At 40.5% G+C, this 18,931-nt stretch overlaps 1 protein-coding gene across 2 annotated transcripts; it reads right to left on the bottom strand.

Moving 5' to 3' along the window:
- Positions 1 to 1,871: 1,871 nt before the first annotated feature.
- On the bottom strand, positions 1,872 to 16,042 carry ZNF311 (zinc finger protein 311). 2 transcript variants are annotated; one of them, XM_027524664.1, is made up of 7 exons: positions 15,988 to 16,042; positions 14,384 to 14,734; positions 13,990 to 14,065; positions 8,409 to 8,500; positions 7,964 to 8,090; positions 7,235 to 7,339; positions 1,872 to 4,589 (listed from the first exon to the last, which is right to left on the bottom strand). In XM_027524664.1, exons 2-7 carry the CDS (start codon positions 14,432 to 14,434, stop codon positions 3,055 to 3,057), a joined length of 1,986 nt encoding a protein of 661 aa, XP_027380465.1. In that variant the 5' UTR covers positions 14,435 to 14,734; positions 15,988 to 16,042; the 3' UTR covers positions 1,872 to 3,054. The 2 variants fall into 2 exon arrangements, with proteins under 2 accessions (XP_027380465.1, XP_027380466.1); XM_027524665.1 differs by lacking the exon at positions 15,988 to 16,042 and having other exon boundaries at positions 14,426 to 15,981.
- Positions 16,043 to 18,931: the final 2,889 nt, after the last annotated feature.

Below are 18,931 nucleotides of genomic sequence, written 5' to 3'. Positions count from 1 at the left end.
GAAAAGTGAAATTGAAGTCGTTCAGTCGAGTCCGACTCTTAGCGACCCCATGGACTGCAGCCTACCAGGCTCCTCCGTCCATGGGATTTTCCAGGCACGAGTTCTGGAGTGGGTTGCCATTGCCTTTTCTGTCACCCCACTTTAGGATTCTTTTAAAATGTGCTGACTTTTCCACAGGTAAAATATCCTAAACTTCTTAAGCGTTTTTTCATAATGTTCATTTTCAGTGTTAAAGAAGTATCAAAAGATTCCTGGAGTTTGAGCTAGTAATTTGGGGGTTTTTAGTGCAGGACTGAGAGTCAGTTGGGAGTTTTAAAGGCAGTTGTACACCTGAAGTGAACAAAATATTGTAATCAACTATACTTCAATAAAAACAAATAAAGCCAGGTGTCACAATCATAGGACTATTTTAGGGAGACAACAGTCATGTTGAAGATGGACTCATGAGGATGAAGTCTACTCTATCTGGGCCCAATACAGAGGTTGCTCAACTTTCACAATGGGATGTCAGGCTTGCCACCTCCTTCAGTTAATCAGTGTTTGAAAGACATGACTGTGCAGTCAATAACACAAAACAGCAACACTCCAGAATTGTCCAGAATTTAACTGGAATTGAAACTTTGCCAGATTCTGTTAGAAGATGGACTAAAGAAGCGACATGAAAGGATGCACTTGAGGGTTCTCATCATAGGCTAAGGACTTTTGAGTCCAAAATCTAAATGCACGTCATAATTTGCAGGTGAAATAAACATCCTGAACATGTATATACATTTTACAAAAGCATGTACGCTGTTGTAATTAATGAAACCTCAGATTTCTGGAGAACATGACAACACTTTGCCATCAGCATTAAAGTACAACTACTTGTAGTACGTGTATGCATGAGGTGTTGGTGAAAAGTTTTCATCATCAAATAAGGGGTCTTCATACTTAAAAAAGACTGGAAAAGCACTCTGAATTCTCCAGACACATCCTGAACTCTGTTCTTAAGTCACACTGTATCTATCATCTGAAAACCACATATACAGAGTTTCATCTTCCATAGAAGCAATTTTAGAGTTAGAGCCGAAATGTTTTCATCTCAGTTTTCTTCAACAAACTATATAAGAAATGCCTATATAAGGAACATGCTCTAATATACTGTAGACACTGAACCTGAAGACCAGTGTTTAATCTGTCTATTGTGTAATAAGCCATGTAATTCCCTTTGGAATTTGTTACTAGGAAATTGTATATCTTGGACTCTGTCCAATTAGCTAAGGTGTAACCATTTCCCAAAATGTTTTCTGTGCAACAAGAGGGCATGAAGGTGCTCCTCCAAACAGGATTCTTTTTGTCCTTCCCTTTGGGAAAGCAATGCTTCTTACAGTTCCTTTGTTTAAGATTTAGAAACGACATCAGCATATTATAAACCCTGAGAAGTCTTTAAGGGAAGAAAAATCCCCACCTAGCCAGCATTTCCTAAACGTGTTAGTTTTAAAAAAAATTAGCTTGTAAAACACCTTTGACAAATACTGGGTAACCCACTGCTCATCTCTTTCTTGACCAGTCAGGGAACTTAGAACTAAATTTAATTCTCAATTATGGTCATTATGTTAACTGACACACACTTGCATCCTCTTCTAGGATTTTCAATTTCTATCTTAGTAGCCTTATTGAACGTGGTGGTTTAGTTGCTTAGTCGTGTCTGACACTTGTGATCCCACAGACTGTAGCCCATCAGGCTCCTCTGTCCATGGGATTTTCCAGGCAAGAATACTGGAGTGGGTTGCCATTTCCTTAGCCTTATTGCATGTGTATATTTAATTCTGTCTGCAGTAAGAATCTGTAACATTTGAAAGAGAAAGGATAGATGTTAAGAGACACTGAAAGACTTGAAAAGATATACATTTATTAATCCTTGTGAAAGAGCATTTCATATGTCATGCAGATAGATAAAACAAATATTTAAGAAATCAACACCTTGAAGACCTTTTAGTACATTTATAACAAAGTGGGACAGGCTTCATGCTCTTCCATATGTAAACTTCCACTTGAGCTGTGTACTCTTGACTTCTCAGTGTGTACTCAGTCACATCCAACTCTTTGCAACCCCATAGACTGTAGTTTACCAGGCTCCTCTGTCAATGGTATTTTCCAAGCAAGAATATTGGAGTGGGTTGCCATGTAGTGCTCCAGGGGATCTCCCTGACCCAGGAACTGAACCTGCATCTCTTGCATCTCCTACATTGGCAGGTGGATTCTTTACCACTGCAACACCTGGAAAGCTCACACTTGATTTCTATTTATTTGTAATTTAAAAAATCTGCCTTTGCCTTGTCTTCCTTCCTCTGCTGAATCTCAGAAATTCTGAATCTATATAGAAGAGTACCATTTAAGCTTTAATTTAAAATTTGCTGGAACTTCCCTGGTGGTCTAGTTGTTAAGACTCCTTACTTCCACTTAAGGGGCACAGGGTTGGTTCTTAGTCAGGGAACTGAGAACTGTGGCCAAAAAAATAAAAAAATAAAAAACTTACTAAAAGTGATCAATGTTTATTAATCAAAAAAATGTTCTGTGCTAAACTGAGGTATAGCCTCACATTCAAGAAATGTGGTACAGGATTATAGAAATTGCTCAGAGAAGTCTGAGCATTCAGCAGGCATTTGTTTAGAATTTACCAGTTACAGGATCCGTGACAGGTTTCTTAATTTTTTTAATGCCTCAATTTCCTCATCCCACAGGGACGTTGTATGATTAAATTATTTAAAACTGTAAAGAATAGTGCCTGGCATGTGTAGGGCACTAGTATGTAGTATTGCAGTACTATTATTGATAGACAAAATCTTGGAAGTGAATGTGCTCACCAAAGAAACACTGAATGGGAAGGTCAAGGACAAAGGCTTGAGAGATCTCACAATTAGAGGGGTCAGGGAACCAGGAAGAACCAACACAGGAGACAAGAGTGATCAGTATAAGAAGTAGAAGAAGAAATGATAAAGTGTAAACACCAGAATCAGTACTCTCAGGTGTTGGTGGTCAAAATATTGATGAATGAAAAGGTCTGAGAACCAGTTACTGGAGAGATTTCCCACTCTCTCCACGTTTGTGGGTTTCCCACACTCTATGTTTTCTTTTCTTATGTCTAGTAAGATTTGAGCTCACTCTGAAAGCTTTTCCACACTCCTCACATATATAAGGTTTCTCTCCAGTATGAACTCGCTTGTGTCCAATCAGGGCCGAACTCTGACGGAAAGACGTGCCACACTCATGGCAGGTAAATGGCTTCTCACCCGTGTGGATTCTTTCATGCTGTCTCAGGACTGAGCTCTGATGAAAGACCTTTCCACACACCTCACACCTGTAAGGTTTCTCTCCGGTGTGGATTCTTTGATGATTGGTCAAGTTTGATTTCCCACTGAAAGCTCGACCACAGTCTGAACATTTATAAGGTTTCTCTCCGGTGTGGATTCTTTGATGGATGGTAAGGCAGTGTTGATCTTGGAAAGTTTTCCCGCAATCCCCACATCGATGGGGCTTCTCCCCAGTGTGTCCTCGTTCATGAGCCCGGCATTTACAGTTATGATGAAAGGTTTTCCCACACTCCTTACACTTATAAGGCTTCTCTTTGGTGTGGATTCTTCTATGTTTGGTGAGCTCTGCTTCGTTGCTGAAGGCTTTTCCACACTGAGGGCACTCACAATGTTTCTCCTGAGTGTGGAGTCTTCTGTGTTTGCTTAGGTCTGAGCTCCAGCTGAAGGCCCTCCCACACTCATTGCACTCATAAGGTCGCTCCCCAGTGTGGACTCTTGTGTGTTTGATGAGGTCTGAACTCCCGCTGAAAGCCTTCCCGCACTCCTCACATGCATAGGGTTTCTCCCCAGTGTGGCTCCTGCTGTGGATGATGAGGGAATGCTTAAACTGAAAGGCCTTCCCACAGTCACTGCATTCGTAAGGCTTCTCTCCTGTGTGGATGATCTGATGCATCCTGAGACAGTACCTGGTCTTGAAGGCCTTCCCACAGTCACTGCACGGGTGTGGCTTCTCCCCACTGTGGGTTTTTTTATGTCGGCAAAGAGCGGATCTACTACTGAAGGCCTTCCCACACTGGGTACAGTTAAAGGGTTTCTCCCCTGTGTGGATTATCTGGTGCATGGAAAGTTGATTTTTGGTCTTGAATGCTTTCCCACACTCATTACACACATAGGGTTTCTCGCCAGAGTGAATTCGCTCATGGAGAATTAAGTCAGAATGCCAACTGAAGTTTTTGCCACATCGGGTACATTCATGCTGTTTCTTTTCTGTAAGAACTCCATACAGAATACATTCTGAGTTTGGACTGAAGTGTTTTATAAGTCCCTTCTGGTTCTTTCCTTTCCTGAAAGTCACTTTATCACAGCTTTCTTTCTCTTCTCTCCATTTCTCTCTCACAGGCATTTCCCATTGATTCTCTAATTTGACATCTTGTACACAAACTTCTCCAACCTCTGGATCCTGGGAAACAACTTTTAGGAGACTTTTAAATTTCACCCAGCATACTTCTCCATTTTCAAAAACCTCCTGTTCTGATCTTGCCTTCTCACTCTCAGGCCATGTCTTGGCAGCTGATACTTAAACAAGAAAATAAAATTGTCAGATAGAGGAAAGGAGATAAGTGAGTTGGACAGGGGAAGCAATGGTAAGTTGTTGGAAGAGTAAATGACTTTCTCACGCTTGAAGAATTGCTAACATTATGGCAAAGGTCAAAGGAGGCTGAAACACTGAAAAGTACGAAGATATTCAAAACTGAGTAAACCTGACATAAATCCTTCCAAAGTCTATCCATGTTCTAGAATCTCCTAGTTTCGCAAACTCTAACTTCATACACTTAAGCCCCTAAACAGGAAACTGGAAATCATTTTCAACTCATTCTAATACTCACTAACATTTTACAAATGTTACAGGTGAAGTGAGCTGCAGAGGTGGCGCTCAAGTGCCAGTGCAGCCCCCTTTGTAAGGATATGTCTGCTTTGTTCCTGACAGTGGACCTTGGAGAGCCATATTTCTGTGGTGTACCTCTGCCCACTTGGGTAGGACAGGTTAGATCTGGGGAAGACCTGATCCAAACCAGACCAGATTCTCTCCTCATGAACTCTGGAATCATGATGTGAAAGCAGGTAAGGCCCGGCTCTGAAGACGGCTGGATCTTTAGCACTTAAATTTGAGTGGTGTTGGGATATGGGTGCTGTATAGGGGATGGAAAGCTCTGTCACTGGGACTGACAAGCAGAGATCGATCTGCCAAGAAAGAAGAATGGAGCAGACCCACAGAGTAGCAGAGAAGACAGCTGGAGAGCAGGGCCTGATGGCATTCCAGCCCTTCTTAAGCCTCCTGTATACTTGCTCTTAAGTTCTTTGACACCCTGAATAATAAGTAAATTTGTTTTCTCTTGCTTAAGCTAGCTTGAGTTAATTTTTACTATTGGCAACCAGAGTCCAAATCTATCTTTTATTATCTCCTAACTCTATCCCTTCTTCATTTCTATTTCTAGTGCATTCTCACTAGCTAACTTCAATACCCCTCAAAAGTCCTTTAGTCTGCTTCCTCTCTAATCCATCTTGTACACTGCTTCTAGATTATTCCTTCTAAAAATCAAATCTAATCACATCACTTTTTAGCTTAAAACACTTCAATGGTGCTCCATAGTTAACCAGACAGGAAGTAAAATGTACAGTCAAGAGCCCCAGCTCACTGTCCTAGTTCTGACACCTAACAACTGTGCCAACTTGGGAGGATGATGTAACTTCTCTCTGTGACCCATTGTTTTTATCAGCAAAATGGGGTCTAGGTTACCCATGATAATGAAATGAGTCAATGTATGTAAAGCACCTGCAACACTGAAATAAGTACTTAATCATCTTACCTGTTAGTATAAGAATAAAGTTCAAGGTCTGTAGATTACCAAAAACTCATTCAGTCATGATCTTGCCCCTGTCCACTGCTCCTGTAGTGTCTCCACTGGCTACTACAAGTCCTTTGCTCTGGTCATACTGAACTATTCACAGTTCACATTCTTATTCCCCTCTGCCTAGAAGGACTCTCCCCTCCTTCAACGAAATGACCTCACTTATTCCACATAACTTAGTTCAGTTGTCATTCCTCCTGCAGTCTTTTGGTCCCCAGGTCAGATTTAGGTGTTTTTCCTCTCTGTTTATGTATATCAGGTGCTTATCCTTATTTATATATCTCAGTAACTCCCATTATACTGGACTGTATAATTACTTCTTTTTTTTTTAATTTTCCATAAAGATACTTTTATTTATTTTTTAAATTTTATTTTATTTTTAAACTTTACATAATTGTATTAGTTTTGCCAAATTACTTCTTTACCTATCTGCCTTCCCCACTAGAAAACAAGCTTCTGGAAGTCAGGGCCCATATCTTATCTGACTGTCTATCTGTAGAACCTTATGTAATAGCTGGCACATAACAGTTGCCCAATTATGCTTTTTAGATGGAAGGTAGGACAGAAGAGTAGGTATTTGGATAGGGAAGCTGGAGTTGCCGTGTCAGCAAAGGACAATTTTTTTTGAATGATAAATGTAGAAAATAGTTTAAATGAAGAGCTGGTAATATTTCATGACTCACTACATAAGAGGTTCAGGGAATGGAAAGAAAAGTAAGAAAGAGGTAGAACCAGATATAGAAATAGGGAGAGCTTAATGAAGAGACAGCCTTGGAGGGAGAGATGAGTTTGTCTTTAGATATGCTGCTTCCTAGATGACAATGCAATATTCAAATAAAAATCAGGAGTTAGAAACATGAGACTGCTGCCCAGGAAAGAGGTAAAGGTTAGCACTGTCAGTGTGGCAGGCATCCAGCTTCACAACAAGAGAGAATAGAAAAAGACAAGGGTCAAAGGCTCAGGGCTCTGAAAGAGGGAAGGTCCAGAAAAAACAAACTAACAAAACCCCCTGAAATGCAGAGGCAGAAAAGCAATGTTCTCTGAGCATTGCAGTAAATGATACACAGAGGGCAGATAAATTGTCAGAGCCTTTTTGCAAGAAATCGAAAAAATTCTATTAGATATGTTGCAAAGAGCCAATTAGATAATGACAGAATAATTACCCAAATAGTATGTTTTCTCTGCCTTTAAGATTTCCTAAATAGATTCCCTCTGGGCCCTTGAGGATGGATGGCCCACCACTAAGAACATTCTATAATCATTTTGTCACGTGGAACACACAAGGGGACAGACAGCTTCTCTAGCACTCACCTGGATAGGAGCAGCTCAGGAACTCCCAGTCCTGTCGATCCTGAACATAGGGCTCTGCCCCTTGCTCCAGACGGGAGATCAAAGGTGGTTTAGAAAATGAAAATCCTGGTTGTACAGAGGAAGAAGGAATAAGTGTGTATAGCAACAAAGAACTGTCCTAACATTTACCTTGATCCCTCTGTTTGCATATGAAAATAGGAAAGAAATGTTTATTTGGGCAGAGAAAAGGGTTTATTCAGGGGTCTGGTAACCTGTAAATGAAACAGGTTGAAGGACTTTCTCAGAAGTCAATACTCACAAAGGCAAAGAAAGAGTTTCTGGAAAACTGTTGGTTGGTTATATTTTCCCTGTTCTTTTTAGGAGAATGGGAGTTTGTAGAGGAAGGCTAATCTGCTTTCAGCCACTAGGAAGGAGTTCATGACTAGGTGATGGATACAGAGCATTTAATAGAAAATGAGAGGCTTAAGGAGGCAAGAATCTAGGGAGAACAGAAGCTAAGCATTTCTGTTCTATTCAGAGAGAGTTTCATTTCAGAGAATCAGAAAACAGCAACTAAGTTACATCTTGCTATGTAAACAGGGACAACTCAAAACTAATTTGGGAGGAAGATGCTGATGATAAAGAACAAGGGCTCTGATTTTCAATATGAGACCCCATACTCATCAACAAAGCAATGAAAAGAAAAAGGAAGGGAGAAAGTACTAAGCCAAGTGCAGGGAACGTTCTTACCAAGTGACACCATGTTCCCATAATTTTCCAACATCACATCTTTATAGAGGTGTCTTTGAGCGTGGGTCAGACACTGCCACTCCTCATGACTGAAGTTCACAGCTACATCCTCAAATGTCACTGACTCCTGAAACAACATGTTCCTGCTTTTGTGGGAGGAAATTTCATAGTTCCCTCAGGAAACAGAGGCAGAAGAAAAGAATTTGTAGGGAGAAGGTTTACAGAAGTGAAAGGCTGTTACTGTTCGGTGTTTATCTGGGGACAAGGTGAAAAGGAGCATAGGCTTTCAGTAGCAAAAAATAACAAACAAACAATCCACAAATGGTCTGTCATCCAAAAAAGCACCCCTTATGAGAGGGAGCACCTGGACTTGGGAGTGAGGACAAGGCCACATTTAGGAGACAGTGATATATTTTCAGGAAGGAAGGAAGGGGCCTTAGCTCACTTGAGGCTGGCTCATCACTGTATGTTTTGCTCCTGGCAGGTTTCCTTGGCTTCCATCTCTGGCTAAGGCAGGGCACTGAGGAAATGGTAGAGCTGAGAGAAGGGAAATAAGCCTAGAGTCAATTCAGCACAGTGTTAATGAAGCCTACTTTCATCCTCTCCTGCCTCAACCTAGAAGCTTATGAAGTTCTGATCTAGGGGGTAAGTTGACTGCATTACACTATCCTCTTTCTCTGATATTCCTCTAGTCTCAGTTTCCAGTGTGAGGTATCATGACCTGGCTAGCAGCCAAGCCAACTGTAAGTGCAGTCTTCTTTTCTCTCACCTACTAAATCCTTTACTCTGTCTCCCTTAATCCTAGAAGACCTAAGAGGCCCAAATCACTGACTACCAGCTTAATATGATAGCTTGGCTTCCTGTATTTGAATGTTGCAGTAATTTTGTCCAGAAAGACTTGGGGTGGAGGTGGAGGGGAAAAAAGGAGAGGTATGCATCAGAAATATCCACAGAGGGACTTCCCTGGTGGTTCGGACACAAATTCGATCCTTGGTCAGGGATCTAAGATCCCACTTGCCACAGAGCAACGAACCCTGGACACTGCAACTACCAGCTGAAAGACCCCGCATCCACAATTAAGACCCAATGCAGCCAAATAAGTATTTTTTTAAAGGAAATATAAATAAATATAAATAAAAAGGGATAGGTCCAAAGCTTACTTCCTTATGTAACTTACTAGTTGGTCTACCTCCACTTAGTTCACTAGAAACATTTTTTCTCTTGTTATTAGAGAAAATCACTTCCCCGCTTTGATTCTGAGTCTTTTTCCTGTTAATTCCCTAGTATTAAGCAATTCTGCTCCCCGCCCCCAACTGCCCTTCCAGTATAGTATAACACACACCACTTTTTAAAATGCAGAAGAAACTTTTTCAGAGTGTACAAATGACCAAGTATGATCCATATGGATTGGGAAAAAAGTACAGTTTCACATTACGGGTTAATGGGGCCCTGTTTTATTCCTTGCAGGCCAACGTGGCTTTTCTGTAGCTTCAGTGTTTATGGTGGTTTATCTTTCTTTACAGTTATCAACATACTCCCCAGTTTAAGACCATTCCTTTCTGGTCCGAAGTCACTTATTGGTAAGACTCTAGGTTCATCCCTTGGCCTCAGGACCCCAAAACTCTCACTTCAATTTCACCAAAACCTCGATTTAGGAAAAAATTGGCTTTTTTCTTCAGAAATATGCCAAGAAGGTTCTTCTTTGGTCTATGTCACCCTTAGCTTTTGATCAAAACAGGTCTGTGTTCAATCATTGTGGATTCCACACAGTTTCCCCACTATCTCCTCTGAAAGTCTGTTACTTTATAACTCTTTGTCTCAGAAAGTTGGTTGGTTGGGAAACCAACCACCTGGCAGGCACAGAGCTCACAGCAGATACACGCTTTGTTCTGAAATGTTCCATAACAGTTCTTTCCTTATAATATCAATAAACTTTAACCTCCCAATTTTTTTTTTCAATCACCATTTTATAATGAACATTTTCAAATATACAGAAAAGTTGAAAGAACTATATAGGGAACATCCATATACTCACCACTGACATTCTACTATTAACATTTTGCAATATTTGCTTTATCACGTATCTGTCCATCTAACTATCTATAAATTCATTTTATTTTTTGTTGCATTTCAAAGTAAGTTGAAGACATAAGCATACATCACCCCTAACACTATGACACATATCATTAACTAAAGTTGAATATTTGTTTACATTATTTTTAAAGTAAAATTTATATACAGTAAAATGTTTAAATCTTAAATTTTTGACAAAGCATACTCTTATTTAACTCAAACTCTCCTCCATATGCATCCCATTTGGATTTTTACCATATCTTCTTCATAAATTACAAAAGTTTTGTTACTTTGTAGTGGCTTTTTTTCCTAAGTGTTCCTTACGTTAAACACTGTTTTTAAATGTGGTAAAAAATATAAAAGGAAATTTACCATTTTAACTATTTCTAAGTATTTCAATAGTGTTAAAATATTCACAATGGGGGGCAGAGGATGAATATGTGGAACAGAATTTTTAGGGCATCAAAATAGTCTGCATGCTACTTTAATAGCAGATATACAGTATTATTCATTTGTAGAAACCCATATAACTGTATAGCACAAAGCATGAATCCTAATATAAACTGCTGCTGCTGCTGCTGCTGCTAAGTCGCTTCAGTCATGTCTGACTCTGTGCAACCTCATAGATGGCAGCCTCAGTCCCTGGGATTCTCCAGGCAAGAATACTGGAGTGGGTTGCCAATTCCTTCTCCAATACAAACTAGGGAGTTTAGAGTTTAGTTAATAATTATGTGTCAATATTGGCTCATCGCTTGTAACAAATGTACCACACTAAAATCATAAGAATGCTCAAACTACCATACAATTGCACTCATCTCACACGCTAGTAAAGTAATGCTCAAAATTCTCCAAACCAGGCTTCAGCAATACACGAACCGCAAACTTCCAGATGTTCAAGCTGGTTTTAGAGAAGGCAGAAGAACCAGAGATCAAATTGCCAACATCCGCTGCATCGTGGAAAAAGCAAGAGAGTTCCAGAAAAACATCTATTTCTGCTTTATTGACTATGCCAAAGCCTTTGACTGTGTGGATCACAATAAACTGTGGAAAATTCTGAAAGAGATGGGAATACCAGACCACCTGACCTGCCTCTTGAGAAACCTGTATGCAGGTCAGGAAGCAACAGTTAGAACTGGACATGGAACAACAGACTGGTTCCAAATAGGAAAAGGAGTACGTCAAGGCTGTATATTGTCATCCTGTTTATTTAACTTATATGCAGAGTACATCATGAGAAACGGTGGACTGGAAGAAGCACAAGCTGGAATCAAGATTGCCGGGAGAAATATCAATAACCTCAGATATGCAGATGACACCACCCTTATGGCGGAAAGTGAAGAGGAACTACAAAGCCTCTTGATGAAGGTGAAAGAGGAGAGTGAAAAAGTTGGCTTAAAGCTCAACATTCAGAAAACTAAGATCATGGCATCTGGTCCCATCACTTCATGACAAATAGATGGGGAAACAGTGGAAACAGTGTCAGACTTTATTTTTTCGGGCTGCAAAATCACTGCAGATGGTGATTGCAGCCATGAAATTAAAAGACGCTTGGTCCTTGGAAGGAAAGTTATGACCAACCTAGACAGCATATTAAAAAGCAGAGACATTACTTTGCCAACTAAAGTCCATCTAGTCAAGGCTATAGTTTTTCCAGTGGTCATGTATGGAAGTGAGAGTTGGACTGTAAAGAAAGCTGGGTGCAGAAGAATTGATGCTTTTGAAGTGTGGTGTTGGAGAAGACTCTTGAGAGTCCCTTGGACTGCAAGGAGATCCAACCAGTCCCTCCTAAAGGAGATCAGTCCTGGGTGTTCATTGGAGGGACTGATGTTGAAGTTGAAACTCCAATACTTTGGCCACCTGATGCAGAGAGCTGACTCATTTGAAAAGACCCTGATGCTGGGAAAGATTGAGGGCAGGAGGAGAAGGGGACAACAGAGGATGAGATGGCTGGATGGCATCACTGACACATTGGACATGGGTTTGGGGGACTCCGGGAGTTGGTAATGGACAGGGAGGCCTGGTGTGCTGCAGTTCAGTTGGATACGACTGAGTGACTGAACTGAACTGAAAATCATAACAGATCTCTAGAACTTTTTCATCTTGCAAAACTGAAACTCTATACCCATTAAACAACAAAACAACAACTCTATTTTTCCTTCTCCTCAGCCCCTGGTAACCATTGTAGTGATTTTTTTCCCCAGGAGTTGGTGATGGACAGGGAAGTCTGGCATGCTGCAATCCATGGGGTCACAAATAGTCGGACAGATTGAGACTGAACTGAACTGAACTGTGCATTTCGGCTTGTGACATCTTAGTTCTTCCATCAGTGGTTGAACTTAGGCAACAGCAGCAGTCCTAACGACTGGAGTGCGAGGGAATTCTCTTCACTGTAGTGATTCTTAAACTTTATTTCTTAGTTTCTGAATTTGAAAGATCAGTTAAAAATGAACTTGGGGGAATTCACACATGGGTGAGAGTCTCTTCCTTTTCTAAGGACACTCATCTCATCATTGGGGTCCCAACTTCATGACTTCATCTAAAACTGATTACTTCCCAAAGCCTCACCCCTAAATATCATAACACTGGGGTGGGGGTTAGGGCATCAACATATGAATTTTGAGGGGATAGAAACATTCAGCCCATGACAAAACTATTAGTTAAAGCAATGTACAGATATTATCCAGGATGAGATTAACTCATTTACATATTATGCTAAGTAATTGTAAACTTTATGGCTCTAAAAATCACTTATAGGAAGATAATTCAATATCTTTTGAGAAAAAGGACTGGAATACTCAGGTAGGATATGAACCATAAAGTTATATATATTTTTAAACTTTAAAAAAATGAAATAAAATTAACAACCATGTTAAGCAATATCTATTATTTTCTACCTCTTAAATTTGTGATAAATATGTTCTATAGTATTAAGTTTTCCTTTATGATTACTTTACAGTAGAAATTTCAAGATTTCTCTTCTGGAAGTTCCAATAATATGCTTAGAAATTCATTTTACCTTTTTTTTTCTTTGCACGTAATATGTATCATCCTAAAAGCCTATTTTAGGGGTGTCCAGGTGCCTAGTCCTCTGTCTAATAGCCTCTGTCTAACAGCCTCTGTCTATACAAGGCGGTAAAGAACCCGCCTGCCAATGCTGGTTAGGCGTAAGAGATGCTGGTTCCATCCCTGGATGGGGAAGATCCCCTAGAGAAGGGACTGGCAATCCACTCCAGTATTCTTGCCTGGAGAATCCAATGGACAGAGGAGCGCGGTGGGCTACAGTTCATAAGGTTGCACAGAGTCAGACACGACTGAAGAGACTTAGCACAGCATACAAATCTTATCCACTTTTCTCTTCATATATGCCACCGAAGCGCATATCTAAAGCCCAGTCCCACATTTCCCCTTCTTTATTTTTCCCAGAGTTTCACAACAAAACCTTTGCTCCTTCTTTTGCCATGGCTTTATCTTCTATTTCTCAGTTATACTAAAATGTAAAAATCTCAGGGTTAACAGATGTACAGAAATAAAATGACATACAATCAAAATTTACATGTTGGTAAAACTGTGGTTGGGGAGACGTTACCAAATTATACAAGTTTAACATGTGCAAATGTTTATATACACATATGTAAGCTACTTGTCATATATATATTGAGTTGAACATATAATAAGTGGATGAATACATTCACTATCTTCCATAAACTGCTTTGAAGAATCTTTTCTTATGAATTTTTATTTTTTTCCAAATTTGATTTACGATGAGGGCAGAAACTGAATAATTTAGTTCCTGTCAATACCAGGCGAAGCCTAGTATAGAAATAATAGATTTTTCTATAAATACTCAATAATGAGCAAATTTCCAGGCCCCAGGAAGCATCTCTCACCTAGTCTGTGTCCCTGCCCCAGTTTTAGCTGCCATAACTCCTGCCACAATACCCTGTGTACATTACCTCTTTCCTGTAGGAACATGCTATCAGGGATGCAAAGCTGGTTTGGTGATCCTGGACTCTCATCTGATATCACGATCTATTGCAAGGAATAGAAAACATTTGGAGAAGTTATGGAGGGACAGAAAATTTATGGGAAGCTGCATATTGGTTGGTTATGCAACCAACTATAAAGTTCTATTCATGGAAGTCAACTCTCCAAACTACCAAAAAGGGTGAGAAAAACATGGGCTCAGTCTCTGATATACCTTATGAAAAACAGAAATGGCATCCAATTATTCTATAACTTAAAAACATCACCAGGTAATCCAGAAAAAGTATTTTGAAGGAGAAAACTTCCTCACAGTCAATCCAACCTCACCACACTTCCAATGCTTTCCTCCTTTCCTGGACTCACTTCTTTCTCCTTGTGATATACTGCAGATTCTCCTCTTTTTACCTGCTGCATGTCTTCTTTTCCAGTCTTCTTTCTTTCTTTTCTTTTCCAGTCTTCTAACACTGTCCCAGTTTCTTCTCTGCTGGTTGGATCCAGCTCCTAAAGTCAATCCTGGCTTTGCCCAGATAACCAGTTTTGAAGTGGCTCCAGTGGATATCAGCCTCCCTTCAGGGATATAGCCTTGGTGATACCAGTCAAAAGACTGCTCTTGACCCACAGGGCAGCTGCTTTTTGGTTTGATGTATCAATACTGCCCTAGATGTGGGGTTTATCAGCAGTAATAAGCTAGAGGTGATCCCATACCTTGTTTTCCTGTATATTTGATGAAGGGAAGAGAGAATAGAGGGATGTGACCAAAGTGAAAAGAAGGAATCACTGAGAATCTGGAGTATCTATGAGAGATGAGGGAGAAGAGGAACAAATTGAAGATGATAATATATCCAGAAATCCAGAACACAACTTCTCCTGCCACCATCTTGGCCCAAGCCACCATTGCCTGCCTTGACCTGTATTGTGTTAGCCATCAAACTGGTCTCCTGCTTCTGTCCTTGTCTTTTGTCTTCTATTTGTCTTTTCTCAATACAATAAAGTGGGCTATTTAAAACTTAGTTGGATTATTTCAGCTCTCTGCTTTTAAGCGTCTATCTTACTCAAAATAAGGAGTAGCATATAAGGCCCTAAAGAATCTCATTGCATCGCCTCTGTTCATTCAAAATAAAAGCTAAAGTCCTTACAGTGGCATATAAGTCTACAGGGTTGCTATTACCTCTCCTACTATTCTCCCCCCCATTCAACCCCCTTCAGTCCCACAGATCTTTCTCTTCCTTTTTAGGCACGGTTCCATTTTAGGGACTTTGCACTGGCTGTTCCCTCTACCTCAAGCTATCCTCAAGATGAATAATCTTGCCTCCTTCAACTGTTTGCTTGCATGTAATCCTCCCTAGGAAACCTACTCTAGGTGCCCTATTTAAAATTACAGCCTACCCCCTCCTTCCAATCCCGACATGCCTTGCTTTCACCTATACAGCACTTTCCAACAAGGTGCATAAGTTAATTATATACTTTCCATTGTTTATTGTAGGTCTTCCTTTCCCTATAATGTAAGCTCCTAGGCTTTTGAGAGCACGGACTTTTTGTCTATTTTGTTCACTGACCTATTCCCAACGTTTAAAACAGTGCCTGCACCAGCAGTCGCTCAGCTAGAAATTGGCCAAATGAAAGAACGCACGAATGGATGCTGCGGAGGAAAATAAATGAGGAAAAAAAAAAAAAGTAAGGGGCCGCTGAGAGCAAGAAGAGCGCGGGGGAGGCGGAGGAAAAAGCCCTGGTGGGGCAAAAGCCCGCGGCGGACTCCAGATCCTGGGGAACCTGGCCCCAAAGCCCCGCCCCACCCCCGCCCGCCGTTCCGGGCCCCTGGGAGGAGGTGTATTAATACTATGATTTAAGTGAAGCAGGTGGCGGTGTCGGCCTCCTTCCAGCCGCCCCTCGGTGGGTTTGGAGACCCCAGTGGCAGCTTGGGAGCCCGTCAGCTACAGTCCCATCCCATGTTGGCTGGCGACACAGACCTTCCTGCCGATATTCTCCTCTAGAAATGACAAAATAAAGGAACCTATTCTAGCTCCACTTCCTAGTCCTTCAATAATCATTTCCGGTGACTTTCTAGGAAATCATCAACTCGCTGGTTGAGGAGTTCCCTAGAAACCCTCCGCAACCGCAGCCCAAATGTGTTATTTCTTGTTTTACTTTCTTCAGAATGCATCTGTTAAAATAGAACCACAATGTCATTATCCCACCTATCAAAATTAAAATAACTCCCGGGTACCATCTAATACTGAGTCCATATTTGAATTTCCCAAATAGATAAAATATGCTGCTTTTTTGAATCAAGATCTAAAGTCTATGTACTTTATTTGGTTATTTGTCTTAACTCTTTTTATACTTAGATCTAGAATAGTTCCTCCATCTTTCACTTTCTCCCCTATCGTACACATTTGGTCATTTGTCCTGAATATTCCACATGCTGGCTTGGTCTAAGTCCATCCCCATTTAATCTGTTTCTCTAGCCTTGTATTTGTTAACTAGATGTTAGCTCTAAAGGTTTAGTTTGGTTTACCTTTATGGGTAAGCATTATTTTTACGTGGTGCTACCTACTTCCGTTTGCTTTACATTAGGAGGCATATAAAGTCAGATAATTTCACTCTCTGTGAGGCTGACATCGATTGGATCTTTCCAATAGTTGGATCCTTCCAGGTAAAGTTCATCAACCTTTCATCTGGTGGTTTCATCCACTGATGATCTTTGCCTGAATCAAGTATTTTATTGCAAAACCGGGATTTTCTAATTCAGTTTTTTTTTTTTTTCATATTTATGATTTGGAATTCCTTTTAAAAGAAGGATTTTATCTCTTTAACCTATCAATTCACGGTTGTTTGGTTATTCTGAAATGTGAGTTCTAACAGAAAAGACAAAATAAATGTTTACCTTTCTATTTAACTGCCAATTTTCAGGGTAAACAGCCGTGCCCTAGGTGCCATGGCTGCTGTTATTACACATTAACTATTCTTCAAAATAATCATCAATGAGCACTGCCTTCCAGTATTCATACTTTTGTGTAGCTTCTTCCCATATTATACCAATTGGTTTGTGTGACCGATTGAGTATGGCAGAAATGATATTATGTTACTTCTGCTGCTGCTGCTGCTAAGTCGCTTCAGTCGTGAACGACTCTGTGCGACCCCATAGACGGCAGCCCACTAGGCTCCTCTGTCCCTGGGCTTCTCCAGGCAAGAATACTGGAGTGGGTTGCCATTTCCTTCTCTAAGGTGTGAAAGTGAAAGGTGAAAGTGAAGTCGCTCAGTCGTGTCCGACTCCTAGCGACCCCATGGACTGCAGCCTACCAGGCTCTTCCGTTCATGGGGTTTTCCAGGCAAGAGTACTGGAGTGGGTTGCCATTACGTTCTCCGATGTTACTTCTAATATTAGGTAATAAAAGAAACTGTGGTGTCCATTTGGTCTCTCTTTTCCTCCCATAGTCTCAGATCACTCACACTGGGGAAAGCCAGCTGCCATACATTAAGGAGAGACCCAGGTGGGGAGGAACTAAAGCTTTCTGCCCACAGCCATATGAGTGAGTTTAGAAGTGGAACTGTCAGCTCTCTGCCAAGCCTTCAGATGACTGCAACCTGGGTCAACAAATCGGCTGCAACCTTAAGACAGAACCAGAACCAATCTTCAAGCTGCTCTCAGGTTCCTGACCTGTAGAAACTGTGTGAGATAATATTTGCTGTTTGACTCTAAATTTGGGGGTAGTTTATTATGCAGTAATTGGTAACTAATATTTCTTATTGTTTTCTCTTTTTGAGCATCATTAACTCACAGGTTTTTAAAAAACATTCAAGGAGTTTTTTTTTTTTTTTCCCTTCAAAGGAGTCTTTTTTTTTTTTTTTTAAATTATTTATTTATTTATTTTTTGGAGGCTAGTTACTTTACAATATTGTATTGGTTTTGCCATACATTGACATGGATCTGCCACGGGTGTACGTGTGTTCCCCATCCTGAACTCCCCTCCCACTTCCCTCCCCATCCCATCCCTCTGGGTCATCCCAGTGTACCAGCCCTGAGCACCCTGTATCATGCATTGAACGTGGACTGGCGATCTGTTTCACATATGATAATATACATGTTTCAATGCCATTCTCTCAAACCATTCCACCCTCGCCTTCTCCCACAGAGTACAAAAGATTGTTCTATACATTTGTGTCTCTTTTGTTGTCTCGCATGCAGGGTTATCATTACCATCTTTCTAAATTCCATATACATGCGTTGGTGTATTGGTGTATTGGTGTTTTTCTTTCTGGCTTACTTCACTCTGTATAATAGGCTCCAGTTTCATCCACCTCATTAGAACTGCTTCAAATGTATTCTTTTTAAATGGCTGAGTAATATTCCATTCTGTATATGTACCACAGCTTTCTTATCCATTCGTCTGCTGATGGACATATAGGTTGCTTCCATGTCCTGGCTAATGTAAACATTGGGGTACACATGTCTCTTTCAATTCTGGTTTCTTCGGTGTGTCTTCCCAGTAGTGGGATTGCTGGGTCATATGGCAGTTCTATTTCCAGTTTTTTAAGGAATCGTCACACTGTTCTCCATAGTGGCTGTACTAGTTTACATTCCCACCAACAGTGTAAGAGGGTTCCCTTTTCTCCACACCCTCTCCAGCATTTATTGTTTGTAGACTTTTGGATAGCAGCCATTCTGACTGGGTGAAATGGTACCTCATTGTGGTTTTGATTTGCATTTCTCTGATAATGAATGATGTTGAGCATCTTTTCATGTGTTTGTTAGCCATCTGTATGTCTTCTTTGGAGAAATATCTGTTTAGTTCTTTGGCCCATTTTTTGATTGGGTCATTTATTTTTCTGGTTTTGAGCTGCATGAGCAGCTTGTATATTTTTGGGATTAATTCTTTGTCAGTTGCTTCATTTGCTATTATTTTCTCCCAT

Source organism: Bos indicus x Bos taurus, chromosome 23 (genome assembly GCF_003369695.1).
Source record: "Bos indicus x Bos taurus breed Angus x Brahman F1 hybrid chromosome 23, Bos_hybrid_MaternalHap_v2.0, whole genome shotgun sequence".
Classification (NCBI taxonomy): domain Eukaryota; kingdom Metazoa; phylum Chordata; class Mammalia; order Artiodactyla; family Bovidae; genus Bos; species Bos indicus x Bos taurus.
The sequence above is the reverse complement of the archived record's forward strand: the minus strand, read 5'-3'. Positions and strand labels throughout refer to the sequence as shown.